The 27493-nt window shown below is 41.3% G+C and overlaps 1 protein-coding gene across 1 annotated transcript in view; it reads right to left on the bottom strand.

Moving 5' to 3' along the window:
• The window catches only part of TMED10 (transmembrane p24 trafficking protein 10), a 37866-nt gene extending 12514 nt beyond the window's left edge, over positions 1-25352 (bottom strand). Inside the window, exons 1-3 of the mRNA XM_008699578.2 lie at positions 24419-25352; positions 4668-4779; positions 29-102 (exon numbers count right to left, since the gene is read on the bottom strand). Coding sequence (XP_008697800.1) covers positions 29-102; positions 4668-4779; positions 24419-24643 — 411 coding nt within the window. The 5' untranslated portion in view covers positions 24644-25352. The remainder of the gene's footprint in view (positions 1-28; positions 103-4667; positions 4780-24418) is intronic.
• Positions 25353-27493: the final 2141 nt, after the last annotated feature.

Genomic DNA, 27493 nt, shown 5'->3' with positions numbered 1-27493 from the left:
CACGCTACTGGCTGTTAGCAGGACATACCTCTTCGTAATTTTTCGCCTCCACTCCGTGCTTCATGTCTAGAATCACGAGTTGATCAGGTATCCGCCCTGTTCCTGAGAAAGAAATCAAAAGATTCATTGTGTAGAATATTTAAAATTCCGGGAAATCACCCACCCACCCTCCCTCTCTCTAACCCCTACCCTCTCAATAGAGGGAAACAGCCACAACTCCTCCTCCTACTCAGCTGCAGAAAATTCCTGGCTCTGGCTAAAATCACAAGCATTCCAGACAAAGCTTCTATCTGTGTGGGGTGCCGGAAAGCAACGAGAACATGCTGCTGGCAAACATCTCTGAGCAGGCAGGACACAAGACGCTGTCGCTGGTACTACAGAGAGACAGAATAGCAGAAGAGACAACGTACAGGCTTACTGGATTAGGAAATAAAATTCAAGTCAAAACAGTACAAAACTGAGTGGCATACAGACAATAGGTAGTGGGCACCAACTAAGATTGAAAAGGTACATTTCCACATCTGAAAAGGGTGCCCTGTCAAATTTTGAAGAAAAAAAAAAGGATTACTGGGTATTTGCTAAGCTTGGATTTACTTAATATAAACGTGAGTACTGAAAACAACACAGGATTTAGCTAATATTCCACTTTAATTCAAACATTTTGGTCAATGTAAGGTCATTTCAGTAGGTTAATAAAGTGTTATAGGACCCCCAAAACACTTAAAAGAGAACAGCCCAAGAAAAACACTTGTAAAGAAGAGTACAATTTTCAGGGATGCTACTTAGAAAGAGAAATGTCTATTTGGGATAGTGGGGCCAACAGAGGCAGGCTCATATTAGAAAAGGTAAACTGATTCAGATTGATCAAAAAAGAATTTAATCTTAAATCATCAAGCAGGAGAGAAAGAAAGACTCAAGAGTCCCAGAAAATTGCTCAGCCCCAATCTCCTGGAATTCACCTAATTATTTATGAAATAAAAAACTGCCTGCATGGGGGACGCCTGGGTGGCTCAGTCGGTTAAGTGTCTGTCTTCGGCTCAGGTCATGATCCCAGGGTCCTGGGATTGAGTTCCACATTGGGCTCCCTGCCCGCAGGGAGCCTGCTTCTCCCTCTGCCTGCCACTCCCCCTGCTTGTGCGCTCTCTCTCTCTCTGTCAGATAAATAAATACATAAATACAGTCTTTAAAAAAACCCAAAAAACTGCCTGCACAGAATTAGGAGTTTAGGAATTAAGTTAAGTGCCACTTAAGCATAGGAGTTCTTCAAAGTACAAGCCAGAGAAAATGGTACTACACTCTCTGCTGCCTGAACACTGGAGTTTCTGAAATGGACTGAGGTCAATTCAATAACGACTCAGTGAGAACTCACTGAATTATGATCTCTGCCTTCGAATATTTGATGGGGATCTAAGACAAACATGCATAACAGCTACAATGAAGATGCAAAGGAGTAAAAACTTTAAGAGAAAAAACTGGTTCAGATAATCCCAGCTATGGAGTAACTGTTAGAGAAGGGAAGGGATTAGTTGTGGACAGACTTCACTAAAGAGAAGGCACCTAAAGGCAAGGACAAAGTACTCTAGGCAAAGGGCAAAGCACAGTCAAAGGCTCAAATATTGAAATGAGTACAGCATGTTTAAAAGACAGTAAAGAAGTTCTTTCGGATAGATTAGAAAGATCGACTTGAAAGCAACAGAGGGGCGCCTGACTGGCTCAGTTGGTGGAACACGTTGCTCTTGGTCTTGGGGTTGTGAGTTCAAGCCCCATGCTGAGTGTAAGAGATTATTTAAAAATAAAAAAAAAAATCTTTAAAAAAATGCACATCAGGGGCGCCTGGGTGGCTCAGTCGGTTAAGCGTCTGCCTTCGGCTCAGGTCATGATCCCAGGGTCCTGGGATCCAGTCTGGCATCGGGTTCCCTAGGAGCCTGCTTCTCCATCTGTCTGCCACTCCCCCTGCTTGTGCTCCCTCCCTCTCTGGCAAATAAGTAAAAATCTTGGGGCGCCTGGGTGGCTCAGTCGTTAGGTGTCTGCCTTTGGCTCAGGTCATGATCCTGGGGTCTTGGGATCAAGCCCCGCATTGGGTTCCCTGCTCAGTGGCGAGTCTGCTTCTCCCTTTTCCACTCCCCCTGCTTGTGTTCCCTCTCTTGCTGTCTCTTTCTCTGTCAAAAAAAAATAAATAAAATCTTTTTAAAATAATAAATAAATATCTTTTTAAAAATGTAAATTTAGGGGCTCCTGGGTGGCGCAGCCATTAAGCATCTGCCTTTGGCCCAGGGCGTTATCATAGCGTTCTGGGATCGAGCCCCACATCAGGCTCCTCTGCTAGGAGCCTGCTTCTTTCTCTCCCACTCCCCCTGCTTGTGTTCCCTCTCTCGCTGGCTGTCTCTGTCAAATAAATACATAAAATCTTTAAAAAAAAAAACCAAAAAAACAAAAACAAAAAAACGTAAATTTTAAAAAAAGTGAGAGAAAGCAACAGAAATGACTACTTAGGTAGGACTAAGAAACTAAGTCACAGATGCCTTCTGAGCAATAATCCAGTAAGTCTCCAAAACAAAACACAAAAAGTGGCACCAAGAGAGGGAGATCTCTTTTCCCAAATCCAATGTGTAATCCTGATCACAGCATTGGCTCATAAGAGATGCAGTGCAGATTTTTGCTTCTCCTTCCTCATTTAAAAAACTATGAAACTGAATCAGCTCACAACCCCACCTGGCCCAAATGATTAAGATATTCTCTTCTTAACAGACTCTTCCCACCATCTCTCTGTTACCATAGCACAGCATTAGTACTATTCAAACACAAGTGAAACCACAAAACCACAGGCCTCTGGCTATTCTCAGGCTAGACCATACCATCTCTTGCACAGACCAGCTAGCCTATCCCTTTAGCTGACATCATGGCCCTAAAGGGTCCCTTTTGTGAAAAACAAACCAAAACACAAAAAACACCAAACTTCTCTGCATTTCTCTGTCAAATGGACAATTTTTTAAAAGGTGCTCCAAAGACTAGTACCTTCCAAAGAAAGGTATCACGTTTCCATATCAAAATAAATGAAACTAGAAACTGAGTGCTGACTATACTATGTGTGTATATATATACATACACATAGATGTTTTTAGAGGAAGGACGGGGCAAAGGGAGAGGGAGAGAGAGAATCTTAAACAGGCTCCACATCCAGCATGGAGCCCAACGCAGGGCTCGATCCCAGGACCCTGATATCATGACCTGAGCCAAAATCAAGAGTCAGCCACTTAACCAACAGAGCCACCCAGGCACCCCAACATAATCCATGATTTAAAAGACTAGAGTTCAGATTTGTGTGGTGACAGATACAGAAGATACTTTGAAAGAAGTATCAGTATAACCCGATGATAGGCTGAAAAAGGCAAAAATAATATCAAAGCGTGAGCCCAAGTAACTGGAAAGATAGTGATAACACTGATAAGAGATAAGAGAGGGGATAAGAGAGGGGAATGATAAGAGAGGGGAGTTTGAAAGGGAGGCTTGTGAACACAGTCTTAGACATCTTGGTTTTGAGGTAAGAGTGGCACAACCATGTGGAAATGTCTAGAATATAGTTGAGACATCCTGGAACTGGCACCAGTGGGAGCAGAGAGAAGGATATCAGTCATGAAATCACCATTAAAATCCTTTAATTTTTTATTTTTAATTTATTAGTCCATTTACTTCTGGCAAACTCCCTTAGCTTTTAGGCTACATTGACCAACTTTAGATCAAGGGAGTCGATTCTTGATTAACTGTCAAAAGCAGCTGGTTCGTCTGCCATTCTTGGGAATCTACTGGCACTGTTGGCAAAGGTGCTTGCTCTTCTTCTAGGATCCTATGTTCTGAACATTCTACAAATGTAAAACTGCCATGAGTCCTTTTGCTACTACACGGAGGAAGCCTGAAGACTAAAATTAAATGGAGGCAAGGAAAGGAAACACTAAGAGAGAGGTAGAGTTCCAATGATACCGTTAAAACCCCAGGATGCAGCTGTGCCTGAGGTCAGCACCACGTTGCAAACTTCCCAGTTCAGAGAGTCAAATGATCTATCCCTTTCTTTTTCTTTAAGGCAGTTTGAGTTTTTCTGTCCTGCAGCCCAAAAGGGTCCCAACTAATGTAACAAGTATAAATGCATTAAGCTTTTAGAATCTAGTGTCCTTTAAGCTAATGAATAGGGAGTAAAAAGGAATCCACCTTTTCACCCATTACTGAGCAGAGAAGCCATCAAGTAACAGACTAAAAGGTACTATGGGGTCTTGGCCTTGAGATGCACAGAAGAGTCCACAGCACGACAGAACTAAGGAAGTGCTCTGCAGACCAAAATTATTTCTAACTTTGCCATATATTGTTTGTCAGACAGACCCTATTTCTAATCCCTGAGAAAACATGTCACTAGCATATATACATAAATGCACTATTTTCCAGCATCTACACAAAATTCAACTCTATCCATCAAGCCAAATATGTCACGGCATTCAAGAAATGCCTGCTCCTGTACATGAACTCAGCTGACTGGCCAACTTTCACTTATATGTGTGAAAGACATATAAACAAATGAGGTTTCCATTTCCTCTTTGTAATAGCCCAAGAGAGAAAGTTCATGCTCTAACTTGAGAGGAGACACTTAATTCAGGGAAAACACTCTTCTGATTACTTACCCTTGCTCTCAAAACACACTTCAAACATGTCATAATCTTCAGTGGTGAAGGCAAATTTCCCCTTGGTTGCATCTTCCTTGGAGTACAGAATATGACCAGCAGAGTCTGTGATCTAAAAGAAAAAGTAAGTAAGATCAGGAAGCAAATAACACGGGGGAAGAGAACTTACAGAAACTGGAGAATGGAAAGAAACACTGTCTACAGAAGACAGTTGATATTTCTCATTACGATGACTATGTTCAGTTCATTCTTAAAGACAAGAATTGGATTAGAAGATGAAACCCAAAGACAGCAAATTTCATTTATTCAAACAGTATCCACACCGAAGGCTAAAATACGTCACTGCTATGGAATGTCTTTCCATACCAAAAAGGCGATACAGCTGATATAAACTGGCCTTATTAGCAAGTTTGCTATATAAAATGTATACCAGTATCATTACCTAGAAAGGGGCAGGTCACAAAAATGAAGTGGACAATTACTAGAAGAATGTACTACAAAAAGGAGAAAAAGAACCCACCTCTTCTGTAAATCAAATCTTGATGGGGTGGAGGTAGGGGCAGAGAATGGAAATGGGACACCTCATGCAAAAAGAGAAGAGAAGGCACATGTAGAGAAGAAAACAGGATCTGGAAGATCTATTCCTGCAAATTTCACATCAATTATGTCAATGGTCAAATGGGGTGGCAGAGAAGCATGGGGGGATAAACAAGAAATCTGTCCTAAAAAAGACATCCTTGGCTTCCACCAATGATAATTTCTTTCTTCTAAGTTGTTAGCTTTAGTTCTCCAAACTGAGAGAATGGCCTGTAAGCACAGATGAAGTAGCATACATGGGTAAATGAATGGACATATATAAAACACAGTAATATGGAATGACACAGTAGTACGACACACTGGATTGCAACTTCTTTTCTGGGGCCCATGGCTGCCCTAGCAGAAGGCACGTTTCAGTATTTAAGACAGGAAGCTACTTGCAATAGGGAACACAGAAGTAGTAGCTTCCTTATATTAAACTAGATGTGCTAATGCTGTCTGTAAAACAAGATTCATTTATAGGTGAGATTTTAAATAAAACTGAGTAGCACACAAAAGCTTATGCATTTAAAGCACTTTAATAACGCTAGTTTTTTTTTTTTTCTGAGTAGTAAGACTTCTTTATACTTGTATTTTTCTTTCGATTTTCTACAAAGGCATGTATCACTTACGGTCAGAAATAAAGGTATTTCATTTTGGGGAAAAATATAATAACTAAAGAATAGTTTTCACTGCTAGACTAATTTGAAACGAGAGGTTAATTAAAAAAGGTTTTATGGCACATCTTCTAAATTCCCTAATATTTAGGAATATTAATCAAGTATCTTCGGCCATGAATGATGTTGATCGTTCATTAATTTGTCAATGCTTAGATCTGTGCTGGTCACTGGGGATACAGGGATACGTAAGATTGCTCCTGTCTTCGAAGAGCTTATAAGTCTAAATGAGACGAATAAGAAACAAGACTTCACTGTAACGTGAAAAGTGCACTACTAGAGGTAAGCACAGGTGCCACGGGATACAGAGGTTTGGGGAGTGTACTGTGGAGGTGACACATGGGCGAAGTCCTGAAGAATGAGCCGCAATTAAGGGAAAAATGGGGATGTAAAAACATTCAGAAGGAAAGAAAAGGCAAATATGAAGACCTGCGGTCCAGAAAAAAACAAAACAAAAATACAGCAGTATCATAATACTAATAACTAATATATATTGAGCACTAACTAAAGGTTGAGTACTATGCCAAGTGCTTTATATGCGTTTTAAATTTAATTTTTACTATAATGCTATAGGTAAGAACTACTCCTTCTCTTACGTTCCATAGCAGGAAATTGAAACACAGAGAGGTTAAGTGGCTAGAGACATACCAGCCAGATCATGTAGAAATGCAACACCATGCTAGGGAGTTTCAACTTCACTTGGTACAAAGTGGAGAGGCAATGAAGAATTTGAAACAAGAGCGTGATGTGATTCAGTTTGCAATTCAAAAAGATGAATCTGATAATACTGCGAAGACAAGTCCCTTGAGCAGGACAACACTAGCGATAAAAAGATGGATTAGGACACTATTCCAGTACTCTAGGTTAGAAATGATGAAGGCTTTGGGTATGAGGAGAACGGGAAAATTTTGAGGGATTTTAAGGAAGGACAGCCCATAGGACAAAACCAAAAGGTCAGTGCCCACAAGGACCAAGTGAGCAATGTAACTGAATCTAATGGGCCAGTGTAAGTCCACAAGGTCGTGGACGATTTGGCAAAGTGAGAAGATGTGCTTGTCTCAAGAGAGAAACCAATGACTGCCATGTCACGCTGTGTTTTCAGAGCATTCACTTTTTCAAAAGAAGCTAGAAGTTTTAACTTTTATTTGAAATGTCCTAAGTTTTAAATCATCAAAGCTAATCCCAACATATGAAAAACTATCTCAAGGCCAAACAGAAGAGGTCTATAGAACCAAGTTCTTCTGGGCCACCAACTTCTGACCTCTGCATAAGACTAGAAGAAAGTTGACTAAAATTACATAAAAGGGGGCACCTGGGTGGCTCAGTCAGTTACAGACCTGCCTTCTGCTCAGGTCATGATACCAGGGTCCTGGGATCAAGCCCCAAGTCAGGCTCCCTCTCCCTCTACTCCTCCCTGCTCTGCTTGTACTCTCTTTCAAATAAATAAATAAAATCTTTTTTAAAAAATCACATAAAAGTATTTGCTGGGCAGCACTGAGGCTCAGCTGAGGTTGTGGACCATAGATTTCCAGTGGCAACACTCAGCAGCCAGGACGCAGGAACAAAGAAAAAAGTATTAAGTGATTTAGGCATGAGATTCTGCAACTGAGTGGTTTGGAACTGGATAAGGGGATTAAGGAATTATGTGATTAACTTTATACATAATATTTATTTAATCTTCACAACAATCCCAGAGAGGCCTTATTATCCCATTTTATTGATGAGAAAACTTAGTAACTTGCCCATCACAGGGTTAATAAATTGTCTATGCCAATTTGTAGTCTAAAATCCATGTTCTTCCTACATTCCATGTTGCCTCCCCACAAAAGGAATGTCTGAAAGGATGGATTGCACAGAACCCAAGAAAGACTAACAGAATGCGATGGATTCTTTGGGATGGTGCAAATAAGAGCGCCTGAAGAGTCCTCTCAAGTGGGACACTGCACTGCTCGGTCTGCCATTCTCCACCGTGGAGGGGTTAGCAGGCACTCAAAAGGGAGAGGCCCTGAAGTCAGCAATAACTAAATAATCTGCAAGGGGGAGGGAATGTTTAGCCCTGAAGATTCCTAAAGGCCTCTTGTTCATGTGATACTTTTCCTGAATCAATCAAAAGGCTTAAGAACAGACTTCTTTAGAACCTTGAACACACACATATTATAGGGCAAAAGGTCTGGGAACTAACCAAATTTCAAAGTAATATGTAGTTACCAGTGTGGTGTCACTCTTCCTCCTTTCTTCAGAATCTGTTTACCCATCAGATACTCACACATCCCCACTCCCTAGCTCCCAAAAGCACAACAATTCTTAAGAGCAAGGAGGAAGTTCAAAAAGACAGACTGCAGGAATAACAGATTTTCACATTCCAAGCTGATCTAAAAACTCTTAGTTTTAGCTCCTATGAGTAAAGTTGCAGAAAATGTAGAACTTCTCCAAGGCATATTTGGATAAAAATAAGCTTCCAAATTTGTTCACCACACTAGTTTAATTCTAAAAAAAAAAAGAAAGAAAGAAAAAAGATTTTAATTTTAATTTTTCCCCTGCCCCTATAAAGATTTTATTTTTAAGTAATCTCTATACCCAACGTAGAGTCACATATGCTCTATCGTCTGAGCCAGCCAGGTGCCCCTAATTTAATCCACAAGGCAGAAGGAAAGGATTACAGGTTATTAGAAATGTTTAACGTAAATGAAACCAGTAGAGAACAGCAGGGAATGGCATCAAGAATACAGCACTGAAAAGTCATCAAAAATGTCATCATCTCCACAGTCAGGCAAGGGCCTGGCCTAGGAAAAACCGGCCATGGCGCCGAGGTGGCTCATCAGTTGAGCATATGACTCTTGGTTTCAGCTCAGGCCCTGGTCTCAGGGCCGTGGGATCAAGCCCTGCAATGGACTCCACACTCAACGGGGAGTCTACTTGGGATTCTCTCCCTCTCCCCCTTCTCCCTCTGCCCCTTCCCATGCTCCTGCATGTGCCCACACTCTCTTAAATAGATTAAAAAATTTTTTTTAATTACTAATTTAAGGACAGGAGCCTCTCTAGATGACAAAAAGCCTAGATTTAAGTCAGAAAAGCCTTATTAAGGGGCACGTGGCTAACTCAGTCAGTGTAGCATGCAGCTCTTGATCTCAGGGTTGTGGGTTTGAGCCCCACACTGGGTGTAGAGAGCACTTAAAAAAAAATCTTTAAAAATAGAAAACTCTTATTAAGGCATCAGCAAAATCATCCACTGAGCACTCTGCAAAATGAATTAAGAAGTCTGCCATGTTTTTCTGAAAGACTCTGGTACTCAGAAGGGGTAAAAATTGCTTAAACTGTCCCTTGCTACATTGTACTGAGTAACTATAATTATAGTAGAATCACTTGTTTTGGTGATGTGACACCTAAAAGAGGACATTCTTCCATGACATCTGAAAGAAAATGTATTAAGGATTCATCCTAGGGCAAAGACTCAAATGCTTTACAAGAAGCTGAAGGCAAAGGACCCATCACTGCCTACACTTTTATTAGCATGAAATTTACTCCCCGATGGTATGTGGTAATGATCACATATCCCTAAGGGCCTTCACATTTCTATATTCCCCATGACCTTCAGTTGACACAACTATATGAAGGTTGCTTATCCAGATATCTGGAAATCCAGACAGGCAACATGACAACTTAACTTCCATTTTAGGCTTTTAAGAACTACCAGGCATTCTGAGATCCTAGAATTTTTCTAAGAATCAGTAGGTTTCTCATGTAGTTCATAACTTTGCAGCTATTTAGCAGGCAAGTTATTGATCTTTATGTGTGTGTGTGACCCAAGCCATTGATCTAAAAAAAAAAAAAAAAAAAGAAGTCATATGCACTAACCCCAACATAATTACATAAATCAGCAGGTAGCTAAAATTAAGAAATAGAAAACTGAGCCAAGCTCATGACTAGCCAGAGCTGGCAAAGTCTAAAAGGTTGAAATGATGGTTTAAAATTTCCTCTAATTAAAATGTTCTAATTACAGATCACCTTAAAAGATCATCTGGTTTCTCAAGAATTGAGAGCTTTCTATTTTTTCTTCTTAAATTCTACTAAAGTACTTTGGTATTATGATAAATAGCTGCCACTTTTACCTCCTGTAACAGCAAGTCCTTAAAAGAGTACTTACTTCCCTCTAAACAAAAAACACTTACAATATTTATTATAAAGTTCTTAATTGAACAAAGGTAATATGAAACCATTAAAATTTGCTCATATGACATCAAGGAATGGGAAGTAATACAGATTTGTTCTAGATAACACCTTCTGAAAAGCAAACCAAAGTTCACAACTTAGTAAGTAGGGAAAAAGTGTTAATTGTATAAGCAGAGTAGCTGATGTCAAGAATATGTGAATACTCACACTGAAACTGTCAAACAAGTGAAAATACAGGTCACTGGGAAAATAAGCTCATTTAGAATTGGATTCTCTTGGACCATTTTAGGCAGCAGCCTGAAAACAGGTTCTTGAGCAGGTCCTGCTCCTGAAGCCTGCTCCCATTTCTTCTATGAAACAGTCAAGATAATACCCTGTCTACTTGAAAAGGATCTTTAAGAAGCTTAGGCCAGGGACTCCTGGGTGGCTCAGTCGGTTAAGCATCTGCTTTCTGCTCAGGTCATGATCCCCGAGTCCTGGGACTGAGTCCTACGTCAGGCTCCCTGCTTACTGGAGAGTCTGCCATCTCTCTCTCCCCCTCTCCCCTGCTCATGCTCTCTCTCTCAAATAAATAAATAAAATCTTGAAAGAAAGAAAGAAAGAAAGAAAGAAAGAAAGAAAGAAAGCAAGCAAGCAAGCTTAGGCCTAAATATTAGGTAAATAAAGCAATTAGGATTAAAAGAATATAGAGTTCACCTGGGGGAAGAAACAAATAGGTACTTTCAAGAACCTGAATTGAGCAAATGATATGCACACAATATATTTGGCTCTAAGTTTTCTGGAAGCCAACATTAAAAGACTACAAAGAGAACCAAGCTGGTTACACATCATTTGTTTTCTGATGAAAGCTCACAAATTTATCTTCAGAGATAATTTTCCTGGAACTAGACACGAAGAACAATATATCCGGAAGGTCCTTGTAAAAGGACTGTGACCAATATTAGACTCTCCAAATTCAACCATGGCCTAGCTAAAAGATACAAAGACAGTTTGAATGAGTGTTTTTGGTGCTCCTCTATAATGGTGTGCCTGACCTAATGCAGAGGTGAGACGTGAAGGATCTAGACAAAGGCTCTGGTGCCCTGGTTCTCTGTCCTTCAGCATTACCATCTCTCTCCCCATCCCACCTCCCTTCTTAACTGCTCACAGAATTCTCACACTTACTCAAGTTCCAAGAAGGCTGGGACTACTTTTGGCCACTTGTTGAAACCACAAGTGTATGTGTGGGAGGGGGGGAGCCAGTAAGATAGGTCTTAAAAATAATACTATCTATCCAGATCTCGGTTTCTAATACCATTCTCCAATAAAAGAAACCAGGAATTCTTGGAGAAATGGTCCCAGGACTGGGGCAGAAAGTTATACAAGATGAGCCTGCAACATTTTTAAGTGCCAATAATTAAGGATGTGTTCAAAAACAAAACAAAAAACAAGAATGAGGGTATGTCAAAGGGACACAGAAGCCAAACGAAGGAGCTCCCAATAGCCAAAGCTGAAACAATTTGAGCAACAAAATAAAGTAGTATTTGACTGTAATCCAAAGCATAAGTATAAAATAAATATCCACAAATCCATACTGATATAAAGGATTAAAAAAGGGAGAAGAAACAAATCTCCCACGCAGAAAACTCAATTTATGTAGAAAACAGCACCCTCAAGAAGACCAGGATTGAGCAAACCTCCTCACTCCTCAACGGTGGGCGGCACATAGTGATTTCCTTCCAAAGAGTACAGCATGGGAAGGGGGACAAAAGTAACTTTACAGGGGAAAAACCCAACCAACACTACCTCAGCCAGATGACCAAGGTCAATAGCAACAATGATAAATCACGTTGATAGCATGCTCCCTTAACATGATGTAATGAAAACTGCACTTGACCTCTGTGGGCTTCCTCCCCAAAAGCCACAATCCCAATTTTATCATGAAGAAAACATCAGACAAATCCCAATAGAGAGGCATCCTACAAAATACTTGACCAATATTCCTCTAAACTCACAAGGCTGTCAAAAACAAGAAAATCTGAGGGGCGCCTGGGTGGCACAGCGGTTAAGCGTCTGCCTTCGGCTCAGGGCGTGATCCCGGCGTTGTGGGATCGAGCCCCACATCAGGCTCCTCCGCTATGAGCCTGCTTCTTCCTCTCCCACTCCCCCTGCTTGTGTTCCCTCTCTCGTTGGCTGTCTCTATCTCTGTCAAATAAATAAAGAAAATCTTAAAAACAAAACAAAACAAGAAAATCTGAGAAACTGTCATAATCTAGAGGAGTCCAAAGAGACATGACTAAATGTAATATATCCTGGATGGGATCTTGGAACAGAAGAGAGGACATTATGTGAAAACTAAGGAAATCTGAAGAAATATGGACTTTCGTTAATAATAAAGTACCAATATTGGCTCATTCACTGTGACCAATATATACTAATGTAAAATGTTAAGAGTAGGGGAAATTGGCTGTGGGGAATATGGGAGCTGTACTATCTTCATTGTTTTTCTGCAAATCTAAAACTGTTCTGAAATTTTAAAAATACTATTCAGAAAGATGAAATCAAATGCATATATACACACAAGTCTCCAGATTCTCAGCAAAATTTATGGTCTACTCAGAGCCAAGCAGGAATCAAACATCTTTTTTTTAAAATTATAGTGGGCTTTTTTTAATTTTTAAAGATTCTTATTTATTTATTTATTGAGAGCACATGCAAGCAGGGGGAGGGGGAAAGGGGGTGGGAGAGAGAAAATCTCAAGCAGACTCCAGGATGAGCAGAGCTCAGTGTGGGGATTGTGTGGGGCTCAATCCCACGACACTGAGATCATGACCTGAGCAAAAATCAAGAGCTGAACGCGTAACAGACTGAACCACCCAGGCGCCCTGCATCAAGCATTTTCACGAACTTTTCTGAGGTATATATAAATAGTTACTTTGGACAGAGTCTATACTTATGCCTGTAAAATAACACATGATACATGGGGAAGGTGGCAAGTCTGTCTTTGTATTGGCACAGGTCACACACTGCTTTCACTTGCTCAATCAGCTCCATACCCCATGAGTCCAAGAAAATGTTAAAAAACAACAAACAAAAACACTTCTCTTCCAGGACAGCTACCACAGCAGCAGAGGTAAATTAGCTTGCAGCTTTGGTGTAGCTGGTGAAAATCTGAAGATGTAATTCCTTCAAAGAGGATCCTCCTTGCACTCTGTCTCCCTCAGGTTTACAATCAGTCTGTGGTATAACATTTGAGTGTACAATGTGTACATCCTATTTTAAGGATAACTATCAACCTTTGTAGCTCCTGAATGACTCAGGAATTTAGAAACATCAGGTCCCTTGGAGAAGCTCTGTACACTGAAAAAAAGGAACTGAAACAGAAACACCTATCCTCTTCTCCCTTTGAGAGACAGCACAGCATAAGAGACTGAATGTTCTAGAGTCAGACCTCAGGTCTGTGTTCGAATCACAACTGTGTCACTTACTACCTGTAAACTTTTGGGTATATTCCTAAACCTCTCTGTTCCTCATATGTAAAATAAGGACAACAGCACACACTTTATGAGGTTATTGTGAGGATTATATTCAATACAGGTAAAGCACCTGGAACAGTGTCTGGCATATGGCAAGCACTCATTAAGTGTTACTATTACCATCACTGTTGTTAGCATTATTAAGATAACTACTTGTTAGTAACAACTCAGAACTCCATAAACATTTAGGTCACTAACCATACTTCTAACCTGACAGTGCTAATGGATGGCAAACTACATAAAATACACTACAATGACTAAACCCAGGGATAATTACAGCCAAATGGTTACTGCATAGAAACAGAAAAAGTCAAAAAGCTAACCTCTCAAGGAAGCAGCAGAAGGATTTAGAAACTGAAGGGATGCAAAATGTCTAAACAAGCAGGTGTTCAATGATACCTTTTAGCTGCTAATAAGGGATAGTAAGAAAAACAAGAGGACCCCAGCCTTTCCTGCATATGTGGTGTTTTTTTTTTTTTTAAGATTTTATTTATTTATTTGACACAGAGAGAGAGAGAAAGAATGAGTGAGAGAGAGATCATGAGCACTGGGAGTGGCAGGCAGACAGAGGGAGAGGAAGGAGGCTCCCCACTGAGCAAGAAGCCAGACTTGGGGCTCGATCCCAGGACCCTGGGATCATGACCTGAGCCGAAGGTAGCTGCCCAACTGACTGAGCCACCCAGGCACCCCTCCTGCATGTACTTTTTTTTTTTTTTTTAAAGATTTTATTTATTTATTTAACAGAGATAGAGACAGCCAGCGAGAGAGGGAACACAAGCAGGGGGAGTGGGAGAGGAAGAAGCAGGCTCATAGCAGAGGAGCCTGATGTGGGGCTCGAACCCAGAACGCCAGGATCACGCCCTGAGCCAAAGGCAGATGCTTAACCGCTGTGCCACCCAGGCGCCCCCCTGCATGTACTTTTTAACCTGATAAGTAATAAACTACATGCAGGACCCAACACTGGCGGGGAGGGGAGAAGGCAGTATTGCATGTGTGTGATTAGGGGTTGTAGGCCTATACCCTTCTTTTGGTAAAAGTTCATGAGTGAATCTTGAGCCATGGGGTCTATTACCCTAAGACATAAAAAATGAGAACACCAAATCACTGAGGATGCTGTAGTTTTAGACTAGAAATATAGTACAGTAGTCTGCCCATGTCCTTGGTTTCACTCTCTGTGGTTCCAGTTACGTGTAGTCCTCTGCGGTACGGAAGCGGATGGTCCTTCGGATGTATGTTCAGAAGATCAATAGCAGCCTAACGCTACTTCACCATGTCGAAGTCACTCACCTCACTTCATCTCATCACGTGGACATTTCATCACCTCACATCATCACAAGAAGAAAGGTACGCTACCACAAGTCACCACTGTTTTCAAACTTGAAGACCACGGGTAACTGATGGCCTAGAAGCTATATATGATGGGCATAAAAGTAATTTACCCCGATCTTTAAATAAGAGCAAGTACCAACCAAGTCTACCAACTGCATCCCTGAAATGAAAGGATCACATCTAGATTATACCCAGAACAAAGTCAAACTTAGAAAGGCTACAAGCAGCATTTAGCAACACTAAATTCTTCCAAATTTCCAATACAATTCAACAATGACATAGCACAGCACAGAAGTACTGCTTGAGGAGGCTTGTCGAAGTGTTGAAACTTGGGGCACCCAGGTGGCTCAGCAGGTTAAGCATCTGACTCTTGGTTTCAGCTCAGGTCATGATCTCAGGGTCCTGAGATTGAGCTATTATCAGGCCCCGCACTCAGTGGGAAGTCTGCTTGAGATTCTCTCCCTCTCCCTCTGCCCCCCCCTAAAATAAATGAATAAATAAAATCTCTCTCTTTTAAGATTTTTAAATTTATTTATTTGTCAGAGAGAGAGCACACGGATATAAGAGTACAAGCAAGGGGAGCAGCAGGCAGAGGGAGAAGCAGGCTCCTGGGTGAGCAAGGAGCTCAATGCAGGACTCGATCCCAGCACCCTGGGATCATGACCCGAGCCTAAGGCAGACACTTAACCAACTGAGCCTCCCAGGTGCCCCAAATAAAATCTTAAAAAAAGAAAAAAAGTAGTAGTGTTGAAAACTAGAAATGGAAAATTTCCAGGCACTGGGTATGGCAATGGATAGATGCTCTCCTCCTGCTTCTATCAACATTTGCTACATTAACTCAACACAGGCAAAACGTCATGCTTGACTGGGTGGGGGGAGGCGGAGGAGTTGGGAGGAAGAAAGGAAGAAAGAGAGGGAGGAAGGGAAGGGAATGAGAACGAAAGACCAGTTGCTGCCCTAACAATACTACTGCGGGGGTGAAGCCAGATCAAATGTTTTTTTTCATACTGTTCCAAAGTTATTTACGGTAAAAACCTCCAGTGTGACCCTTTTAGGCACAAACAAAGCCTTGTTCTTTCTTAACAACTAGTCCCTTGATTTCCCACACGTTACGTTGAACAATGAGGTTGGGGGCACAGGATAAAGCAGATGACATCAACCTCCCTCAAGTTGGAGGCTTGTTTGGGAGCCCAAATTCTGGCCTGTGGCCAGCTAGCTGATTTCACAGAGGGCTCTACTGTCCAGACTGCCAGGCTGAGTATGCGTATGGGGGCAAGGGCTCAGATCAACCACCAGTCAGCAGTTCACACAAGAAACAGCAGAGAAGTCACTGTGTTCTGCTAGATTACCTTCACAAATCTGTTCCACTTTCCTAGAAACTAGGCTCAGTCTTCAGAAGTCATCATAAAGACATGGCATAGCAATTTCCATTTCTAAGCAGCCCTCTTTAAGTCAGTTCAAAAGAGCAGGCTGCAGACAACTGTTCATCCAATAAGAGATTTAAATGAAGTAACAGACTGTTTAACTTCTTCAGAGAAGGAAACACAAGGTCAGAAATCTTGTATACGATACAGAAAGAAACTAACTTTTAATGCTATTAAATGTTAAGGTATCAATTAGCCTTCTGTACTAAACCACCTACTTATTGAACTGTTTCTAACCCATTGGACAATAGTCACATCAAATGTCAATTTCAAAGAGACAGATTTTTCCCAAAAGAGAAAGATCAGCCCTCACTACAGATGCCAGTAATAAACTGAACTGTTCTAAATGAAAGAATCTCAAAACTATAGCATATATATATATGTGTGTGTGTGCATGTGTGCACACACACACACACACAATCCTTCCACAGCTTTCAGTGGGCAAAAAAAAGTTAAAACCAATGGTTTCCCAGCTGCCAAGATGCTCCTTAATTTTTAGGCTTAAACTGTGATAGGCCTATGACTCAAGGCTGAACTCTTCAAATGATCTGTTTGGCTTTCTATAAGCTAGTTGGGAGAGAGTGGCACCACATTATGATATAATATATAGAGATCCAATATAATATCCAATGAAAAATAATTGCATTTAGCAAAATGAATTGTTAAAATGACAATGAAATACAAGTTAGACTGATCAGATTATTTGGAAGAGGCTGAAGCATAAATCATTTCAGTTATTACCATTAAGCTTTTCTTTTGGGTGATGATGATTAGGACAACTGCTCACAACTAATTTTCTCTCTCTGCAATCTATTTCTAAAGTATAAATTGCCCTTAGGCAACAACTCATCTCATCCCCTAAAACTAATTCATCCTCCAATTTCCACTATTAACAAGCATTCTAAATAATAAATGGTACTGGAGCTTATAAAACTATTACGGTATCATCTAGTCTTAATGAAAATGTGGTTTTCAACTCAAAAATCAACAGAGTTGAGATTTTTAGTCCCTACAACAGGCTTTTTATGGACCTGAAGCAATGAAGAAAATTTATACATTCACAATAATGATGAGTCAATACTTCGTGCTTCAATTTTGTGTAGCGAAGTCTTTAAATCTGAAACTACCTACCCTGAGTTAGCCTCACTTTGTGAAAAGAAGTGGGAAGGGTGATATGGGATAAATTCACTGGAAATCTCAACACAAAACACATAATATAGGCCTGAAGCAGAAATCTTAGCAGTAGAGTCCCACCCATCATTTCAATCTATTTGTCTGTTCAAAAAGGCCTTCTCAGACCACTCAAATACTCTTTACCCTTCAGTCACTCCCTACCCAATACTGTTTGATTTTTCTTTATAGTATTTATCACTACCTGCAATTGTGTGTATTTTTTGAACTTGTTGTCTTTGTTCCCCGTTAGAGCTCAAGGACCTTGTCTGCTGTACATCCCCATTTCCCCAGCTAGGTCTGGCATACACTAAATATTAAAATATTTATTGCATGAATAGGAGAATCACAAACAAAATCCTCAGAATTCTCCTCATTATAATATACTTTATCAGGTCACTACAATGACATAAAACAGGGGAGTCAGATTAGCAATTAAATTTTCATTCAGTAGAGAGGAAACAGAAGAGTACTAATATATATGACCCATCCCCAAATAATAAAGAACCACCTCAATGAGTCCTTCCAACAATTCTATGAGATCTGTCATCCACATCGTACAGATCAGAGACCTAAGGAGAAGAGTTAAGTAATTCCCTTAAGACCATACACCCTTTAAGTGGTGAAGCTGCTGAGATTTGAACTCAAATCCGTCTGTCTCTAGATCCAGGTTCTTTCCACTATACTTCTATTTAATAAGGATTTCTATTTAAAACGACTAAATATATTTAAGTCCGTTGTACAACAGTGAGTACACAGTACATTAAACTTAAGACACAAAGATGAATGAGACATTAAAGACTTCACAAAGTAAGCACCATACTACATCCAAAATGCCATGTCAAACAGGTTATAATGGAAACACACTGGAGGGGTGTACGGGCAAACACCAGTCCTGATTAAGAGACCACTGTACTCAAGGAACTGCACAGGGTTCAGTATGGTGAGAGTCAGGAGTGGAAGAAAAGAAGTGAAGAGGAAGAAAGAGGAGAAAAAAATTAGAGATAAGGTTAGGACACTGCCAATTCATTTGTTCATTAACTCTTTATGTTGAAGTCCTACATGTACTACGTGCCAGGCACTATATTAGACAGGCATTTCAATGATGAGACATAGTCTCTGCTCAACTACATTCACAAAAATCCTTATGAGAGACTGCCTCATGCAGAGCAACAACAGAACATCAAGTCCAGTTGGCTAGGTTTTGCACTTCAAAAAGCCTCCAGTTCCCCTCTCGGGGCGCCTGGGTGGCTTGGTCGTTCGTTAAACGTCTGCCTTCGGCTCAGGGCGTGATTCCAGAGTCCTGGGATCGAGCCCCACATTGGGCTCCTCTGCTGGGAGCTTGCTTCTTCCTCTCCCACTCCCCCTGCTTGTGTTCCCTCTCTCGCTGGCTGTCTCTCTGTCAAATAAATAAGTAAAATCTTAAAAAAAAAAAAAAAAAGCAAGCAAGCAAGCCAGCCTCCGGCCCCCCTCTTAACCTCAACCTAAATGCTGCTTGAACCAAGGGTGGACAAATGGCCAAAGAGAAGACATCAACAGGCCGTAAGAAACCTAGAATGTGGCCTGGCATATAAAAAGAGTTAAACCAATCAGATCATCTCACTCAAGAGGTGTTCTTCAGAAGCAGAAATGATGCACAAAGGAATCCTTGAGCAGAGTTTGGGACATGAGTGGTCAAAAGTTAAGAGAATGTGAAGAGATGCTCTGAAAAAGGTTGCACACTATGATAAGGGACTGGATCAAGCCCACAAAAGTGTTCTGTGGCCTGTACAGAATATTAAAAATTTTTAAAATGACACCCAGCTTGTGGTCTCTAAAATACTATTCCCCACAAAATGGACCAGAACTCCTTGAAGGAATAACTGCTTCCAGGTCAGGAGTTGGACAAACAAAAGATGAGCCTACGATACCCTGGCTGTCTCTCTCTCCATCAAACAAATAAATAAAATATTTTAAAAAAACAAAAACAAAAAAAACCAATGACTCTAAAAATGGAAACGATAACAAAAAATAATTTCAGTGTAATACTTAAAATAAAACAAATAAAATAAAAACCTGGGGCACCTGGGTGGCTCAGTCAGTTGAGTGTCCGACTCTTGATTTCAGCTCAGGTCGTGATCTCAGGATCTTGAGATCAAGCCATGTGTTCGGCTCTGTGCTCAGTGGGGAGTCTGCTTCTCTCCCTCTCCTCTGCCTCTCTGCCCCTGCTTGCTCTCTAACATAAATAAATAAATCTTAAAAAACAAAAAAGAAACAACACCTTCTTTGGACTACATTGGAAATGACAAGGGCATTTGATGACAATCTCTTACTCTGAAAATTGTAAATAAGAAGGAATTAATTCTGTGTTTATCCTATAAATTTTAGGGTAACCAAATGGTCCTAAAATTTGATGAATTTTTGGGGCGCCTGGGTAGCTCAGCAGGTTGAGCATCTGACTCTTGATTTTGGCTCAGGTCATGATCTCAGGTTCTGGGATCAAGACCTGTGTCGGGCTCCATGCTCAGTGGGGAGTCTGCTTGGGATTCTCTCTCCCTCTCCCTGCTTGTCATGCATGTGCGCTTGCTCTCATTCTAAAAATAAATAAAAAAATCTTTTAAAAAAATTGATCAATTTTTTAAGAATAATTCCAGCTAACAGGCACCTGGGTGACTCAGTTGGTTAAGTATTTGCCTTTGGCTCAGGTCATGATCTCCGGGTCCTGGGACGGAGCCCCAAGTCAGGCTCCCTGCTCAGCGGGGAGTCTGCTTCTCCCTCTCTCCACTGCTCATGTGTACTCTCTCTCTCTCTCTCAAATAAAGAAATAAAATCTTTAAAAAGAAAAAAAAAGAATTCCAGCTAATAAATATGGAAGGAATAACAAAATTAGAAAATCATCATTATACAACCTTAATGAAACAATAAATTCACACAGCAGTTATCAAGGGACTGATAGATAAAAGACTGATGAGAAGTTTTACAATGGAGGCTTTAGGCTGTTACCACCTTGGTAGGTAGAATAATGCCCACCTCCCCAAAGATATTCACATCCTAATCCCTAGAACCTGTGAATGTTTTATTACATGGCAAAAGGGGTTGTGCAAGTGTGATAAGAGTCTGAGATAAGGAGATTATCACAAGGGTCCTTACAAGGGAAAGAGAGAAGCAGAGGAGAGAGGGAGGGGTGGGAAAGAGGGAGAGAAAGAAAGATTTAGAGATACTAATTACAGGATTGGAGGATGGAGGAAGGGGTCACCAACTAAAGAATGCAGGTGTTCTCTAGACGCTGGAAAAGGCAAGGAAACAGATTCTCCCCTAGAGTCTTCAGAAACAACACCGCCTTGTTGACACTTTGATTTTAGGACTTCTGACCTCCAGAACTGTAATATAAATGCGTCTTGTTTTAAGTTACTTAGTTTGTCATAATTTGTTACAGCAGCAGGACACTAATATACATGTGAACCCACCAATCAATCTTAGCACTAACAGGCACGAAAAGTACTGTGTGCTCTGCCATGATGCCACATGAAGTACTCTCACCCAAAAGATAAACCTGGATCTAATTACATCTTTACAGCTGATTCCTTTTAGAAGAAATATGGGGGAACTGTTTAAATGATACCTCAAGGAAGTAAACAGACAAATCCAAAATGTGGGACATTCTTTACGGACAACTGACTCTAACAATACAACTGCAAGCACAAAAAAGAAAAAAAGGAAGGAGGTTGAGTGAATTGCTCTAAATTAAAGAGACTTGAAAGATACAACAAATTATATTAAAAACATATTTCTGGGACAAGTGGAGAAATCTGAATATGAATTGAGTATACTATTAGCATTGTTTGTTTTGCAAGCTGTGATTATAGCCACATAACATTGTGATTATGTTCATATTTTTAAAGAGATTCATGCTGAAGTATGCAAGATTGAAATACCATCATATCTGGGATTTACTTTAAAACAATTCAGCATAAAATGTGAAGGGGGAGGCAGTTTCAATCAAAAAAGTGCGCCAACATCCTGATAATTACTGAATCTGGGTACTGCATTTGCAGTAGTGGACTGACCGTACTCTTCTCTAGAAAACTGTAAACCAGGGGCGCCTGGCTGGCTCAGTCAGTAGAGCATGCAACTCTTGATCCCAGGGTTGTGAGTTCAAGCCCCACGTTGGCAATGGACCTTACTTAAAAAAAGAAAAGGAAAAAAACCCCACCTGCGAACACATCATGCCAATTTCAATTAGTGATATTTAAAACTCAGGAGCTTTCACATCAAAATCTGGATTTCTGACTTCATATGAAAAATTAAATATGGCAACAAGGCCTACATCAAGAGATTAGTACTGGCTATTCCAAATTAACATTTTCTACTACTCCCGGTTATCCCCCATTTCTCGTCACTGCTGCTATTTTTAAACATATGTGGCCCAATTCATTCATAGAGATTGCCTACTGGGCATCTGGGTTTAGACCCCCAGGAGTAGTTCAATTAAGCTGGCTAGAAGCAAGAGAACAGAGGAGACATGGGGAGGGCAACTGAGTGATAACAAAATGCTAGCGTGTAGATGTGGAGACTCCTGCTATTGAGGTCTCTCCAGCAACCTTGGAGACAGATGTAATTCCCATGAGGCCATAAAGCTACATTATGGTTCCTGTGTAAGTGCTCACTAGAAGCAAGGCCATATGCCTGATATTCTGGAAAATATGAGCATGAAAATAATTCCTGCCCTCAGGATACTAACAGTCTAATAAGATATAAAGAAAAATAGCTACAATGTAAGATGAAAATAAATGAATTTCGGGTATTGTTCAGGGTGGCTCATATAAAATGCAAAGTGGAGAGTATATAAAGCTTCAGAAACAGATCATAAGGAGTAATACAGAGCACATTCGGAAATTTAAACTTTATCAGATGAGCAATAGCGAGCCACCGAAGGGTTCCAAATTAGAAGTACAAATCAGAGGGGCAACACTGGAGATAAGAGTAAAGTCTCCCTCATTGCTCAAATTCTCTTATTCTATGCACTATATCCTTTGAGGAGCCAGCAGCATGACCCCCTAAAATGTTTGTATCTAAGCCTCTAAAATTATACAATCACAGCTTTCTTAGTCAGACAGAAGTTTGGTACCTGAAGAGAATAATAAAGAGAGGGTCACCGAACAATACTTCTAAAAATAGTTTATATCACCCAAATAAAGTATAAATAAATTGCATTTTGGGACGCCTGGGTGGCACAGTTGCTAAGTGTCTGCCTTCAGCTCAGGGCGTGATCCCAGCGTTATGGGATCGAGCCCCACATCAGGCTCCTCCCCCGGGAGCCTGCTTCTTCCTCTCCCACTCCCCGCGCTTGTGTTCCCTCTTTCACTGGCTGCCTCTATCACTGTCAAATAAATAAATAATCTTTAAAAAAAATTGCATTTAATACCACTACTGGGTTCCAATACCTTAAACATAAATTATAGTCTTATTACACCTGAAGCTCTATTTTTCTTTTTAAAGACTTTATTTATTTATTTGACAGAGAGAGAAACAGCCAGCGAGACAGGGAACACAGTCACGGGGAGTGGGAGAGGAAGAAGCAGGCTACCAGCGGAGGAGCCTGATGTGGGGCTTGATCCCAGAACGCCGGGATCACGCCCTGAGCTGAAGGCAGACGCTTAACCGCTGAGCCACCCAGGCGCCCCTACACCCAAGGCCCTATTAAAAAGTAAAATGTTTCTTCCTATTTAGTCTAAGACCCATTTTGTTTCAAAAAAAAAAAAGCAAATGCTTATTGTGAATAAATAAAGCACAATCAAATCTTGACTAAGATCATGTTACGTTAACGTTTCAAAGATTGGGCTGGTCATCCTAATAGCAAAATAAAACCAATCTGGGGGCGCCTGGGTGGCTCAGTCATTAAGCGTCTGCCTTCGGCTCAGGGCGTGATCCCAGAGTCCTGGGATTGAGCCCCACACCAGGCTCCTCCGCTGGGAGCCTGCTTCTTCCTCTCCCGCTCCCCCTGCTTGTGTTCCCTCGCTTGCTGGCTGTCTCTCTCTGTCAAATAAATGAATAAAATCTTTAAAAAAAAATAAGACTAATCTGGCATTATAATATTAGCTGTCACCATCCATCCAAAAGTATCTCTGAAATTTACATAAAAATTTAATTTAAAAAATTGACAAAAAAGAATTACATAAAAATTGGCCAAATCCAGACTCTGGGGTACCACATTACAGACTTAGATTTTTAATGAATCACAGGAATTACAAATAAAAAGCAAGGAGAGGATAAGATTGCAGCACTTTTCTTTCACCTTACTTAACTCCCAGACTAAGAATTCCAGCTCACATTAACTTATTCTACACCTCTCTGAGCCTCAGTTTACTCACGTGTAATAGGAAGTCAAGAGTACCTACTTCATAGGGCAGAGCATGAACTAAATAGTATCGCATATAAAGTGGCACAGGCCCTGATACACAGCTAATGCTCAATCAAAACAGGTTTTATTATTCACAGTAAGCGTCAGTGCCTCCATGATTTTCCTGCAGGTATCACTCTGTCTTAAGATACCCACAAATACTCAACATCCAGAGACTTCTTTGGAGAAACAAGTCACAGTTTAAGATCCCTAAGACCGAAACTGGTACAGGACCCCGACCACGACCCAAAGTCGAGGCCGCCCCAGCCCAGCTGTCACCACATCCGCCAAGGCCTCGCGGTTCTTCTGAGGGTTCCCTGGCATTGGCGCCCGGCCCCGCCCCGCGAACGCCAACGAGCGGGGTGAGGGGGCGGTCTCCACAGCGCACCCTTAGTGCTTCGGGGAAGCCAGGCCGCCCTCAAGGCCTCCGCCCGCCGGCTCCCCTCCCCATCCTCGGCCTCCCTTCGTCGACGCGTACGGTCTTCCCTCCCCACGCAGCCCACTGCAGCACCTTGAGGTGGGTACGCAGGCCTCCAGCGCCCCCAGACTGGTCGGTGATCTCGTACGCGCCCGTCACCAGCAGGTCCTTGTGGATCTCCTCGCGCAGGCACTTGCGGGAATTAACAGGCAGATGGAAGGAGATGGCGAGCACCGAGCTGGGGCCGAGAAGGAGTAAAAGCAGCACTGCTGACGGGCAAGGGCCACGCTGAGCTGGTGGGCCAGAGAAACCAGACATGGTGCCGGAGACTGTTCACCCCCTCGGGCCTCTACCGCGCCGGAACCGGGAGGGCCCACGTGATTCACCTCTGACCTAATACCGTGGGCGCCATTTTGGAGACTGGCAGATAGACGAGGACTGTATGATAAGTCTTTTGAAAGGGAAGAAAGGATACGACACCACCTAGTATTCACAAGTTAAAGTGGTTAAATAAGATTTTCTAGAAATTAACCGCAAAAGTTTTATTTTTGTTGATCTTAGTGACTGCTCAGTCAGCCGTAACAACTATGGGCAGCCCTGGAAGTAATTCTCCTTTAACTTCCGGAAGTAGTACCCGCGAGTTTTTTTAAGGTCGGTGATACCACAGCAACCAAGCTCCAATAGGAAACAGCCACAAGGCCCTTCGTAGGGCCCACCCACCAGCCGCCAAGGCGCTCCGGGCGGAGGCAGCTGTGCAGTCGCAGTACCTTGCAGTCTCGGTGACAAGTGGGACCTTGAGCACTTAAGAAGAAAACTTTGAGAGGCTGAGCGCAAAGACTCCAGTTTGGCTAATAGGCGAGCGGGGCCAGTATCTCAGATTAGGTGTGCGGGTCACCTGGTGAATGTGAGCTGGGCGGCGTCCGATTCATGCACTTGAGCACAGTATTTGGGCTGGAGTGACGGCTTTCTGAGTGTGTATCTTATTTGGTAAACCTTAGGTGCCTAGTATGTTAGGTAACATTCAAACTAGATTTGGGTTTTTTGGCTTTTTTTTTTTTTTTTTTTTTAAGATTTTACTTTTAAATAATCTGTTTGTCCAAGGTGGGGCTCGAACCCACAATGCTGAGATCAAGGGTTGCATGCTCCACCCACTGAGCCAGCCAGGCGCCTTTGTATTTTGTATTTAAATTGAATAAAACAGTGTTTTAGTTCAGTCTGAGAGATGGAGCTGATGCGGTTTACCAGATAAGCGCTGTTAAGTATTTGTGTGTTTTAAATGCATAAACACCTTAGGGATCAAACAGGCTCGTCTGTAGTAAGTAAATTTACGCGATAATCACTCATGTGCTTCTTTAACAAATATTTCTTGAGTACTTACTATGTGGCAGACACTATACAATGCATAAATACTAACATGTATTGATTTAACGAATCACTATTGCCATCACATATTCAGGGCTGAAGAAAATGTGAAGATGAAAAGGGAATACACAACAGCCTATGTTTAGAATCATCTACTTCGATTAGTGTTCATTGAGCATCTACAGAAATACCGAAAAGATGGACTATCTGCTTTTAGTGATTTAAATGATTGTTCAGTGTTTAATAACTCCTTTCAGTCCATCTATTTCTTTCACTGGAACTGAAGTCCCACAAGCAAAATAAGAACAAACATAAAGGAGCTGTAAAACATTTTAAAATTTGACAAATGTCATACAATAATTATTTTATGAGGTGTCCATTTAGGAACATTTAGTTTGATTATGATATCCCTGATCTAAGATAAGATTGCTAGGGGCGCCTGGATAGCGCAGTCGTTAAGCGTCTGCCTTAGGCTCAGGGCACGATCCCGCGTTATCGAGCCATCGAGCCCCACATCAGGCTCCTCCGCTATGAGCCTGCTTCTTCCTCTCCCACTCCCCCTGCTTGTGTTCCCTCTCTCGCTGGCTGTCTCTGTCAAATAAATAAATAAAATCTTTAAAAAAAAAATTGCTAGTCTACTCAGTACATGCTGATAATTTGCATTGGCCTTTTCCCTGCCAGTGCAGGGGATCAGTACCAAGGAGTTATCTACTTCATTGTTTACTCTGCTGACCATCAGCCAAAGATTTGCAACCCATAAAATACTGGGTGTGTGTGTGTGTGTGTGTGTGTGTTAATTTCTAGCTTACATTTATATAATAGCTTATATGTTTTAAAATATCTTCACATAATTATCTCACTTGACATTTTCAATCACCATAGGCTAGGCAAGTCTGTTCATTCTACAGATGAGGAAAACTGAGGTCCTCAGAGGCCAAAGAGCTTTCAGACCCCAAATCCCATTGTTTAAAAGTGACAAAGTCAGGGGCGCCTGGGTGGCACAGCGGTTAAGCGTCTGCCTTCGGCTCAGGGCGTGATCCCGGCGTTATGGGATCGAGCCCCACATCAGGCTCCTCTGTTATGAGCCTGCTTCTTCCTCTCCCACTCCCCCTGCTTGTGTTCTCTCTCGCTGGCTGTCTCTATCTCTGTTGAATAAATAAATAAAATCTTTTTTAAAAAAAGTGACAAAGTCAGTCTGAGGGTCCTAGCCTTCTTCAGGAAGGCGCTATTATTTATTATTTTACAGATGAAGAAACTGAGACTTGGAGAAGTTGATTTACTTTCCTAAGTGGCAGCCCACATGTACTTTCTTGTCCTATATTCTCACTTATCCTGCATCCACCTATTTCCTTTTTCCCTTCCCTCCTTCATATTTTTCTCCATAGCACTCACCACTATTTCATACGGCATACATTTTACTTATTTATCGTGTTTATTAATCTGTGTCCCTAGCTGGGGTATTTGTTTTGTGAGAGGCAGAGCTTTTTCTCTATTTTGTTCACTGCTTTATCTTCTGAATCTAAAATGGGGCCTGGTCTACAATAAATACTGGCTCAGTAAATGCAAGATTGATTCCTTAGCTCCTAGCAAAAGGCCTAACAGCAATTTCCCTCCATTATTCCTTAGCTGTTTTCACACAAATGTATTGAATCCATAGCGTATCTAAAGTGTAGGTACAATTTCAGTTTTACAAACTGAACAAAATGGGTACCTTTTTTTTAAATTGAAAAATGTGTTATTGTTTTCATATAAGGACACAGAAAAAAAAAACCCAAAACCATTCTCCCTCTATACTGTGCACCTAGA

Source organism: Ursus maritimus, unplaced genomic scaffold (assembly GCF_017311325.1).
Source record: "Ursus maritimus isolate PB19 unplaced genomic scaffold, ASM1731132v1 scaffold_25, whole genome shotgun sequence".
Taxonomy (NCBI): domain Eukaryota; kingdom Metazoa; phylum Chordata; class Mammalia; order Carnivora; family Ursidae; genus Ursus; species Ursus maritimus.
Note: the sequence above shows the minus strand (reverse complement) of the source record. Positions and strands in the feature narration are given on the sequence as shown.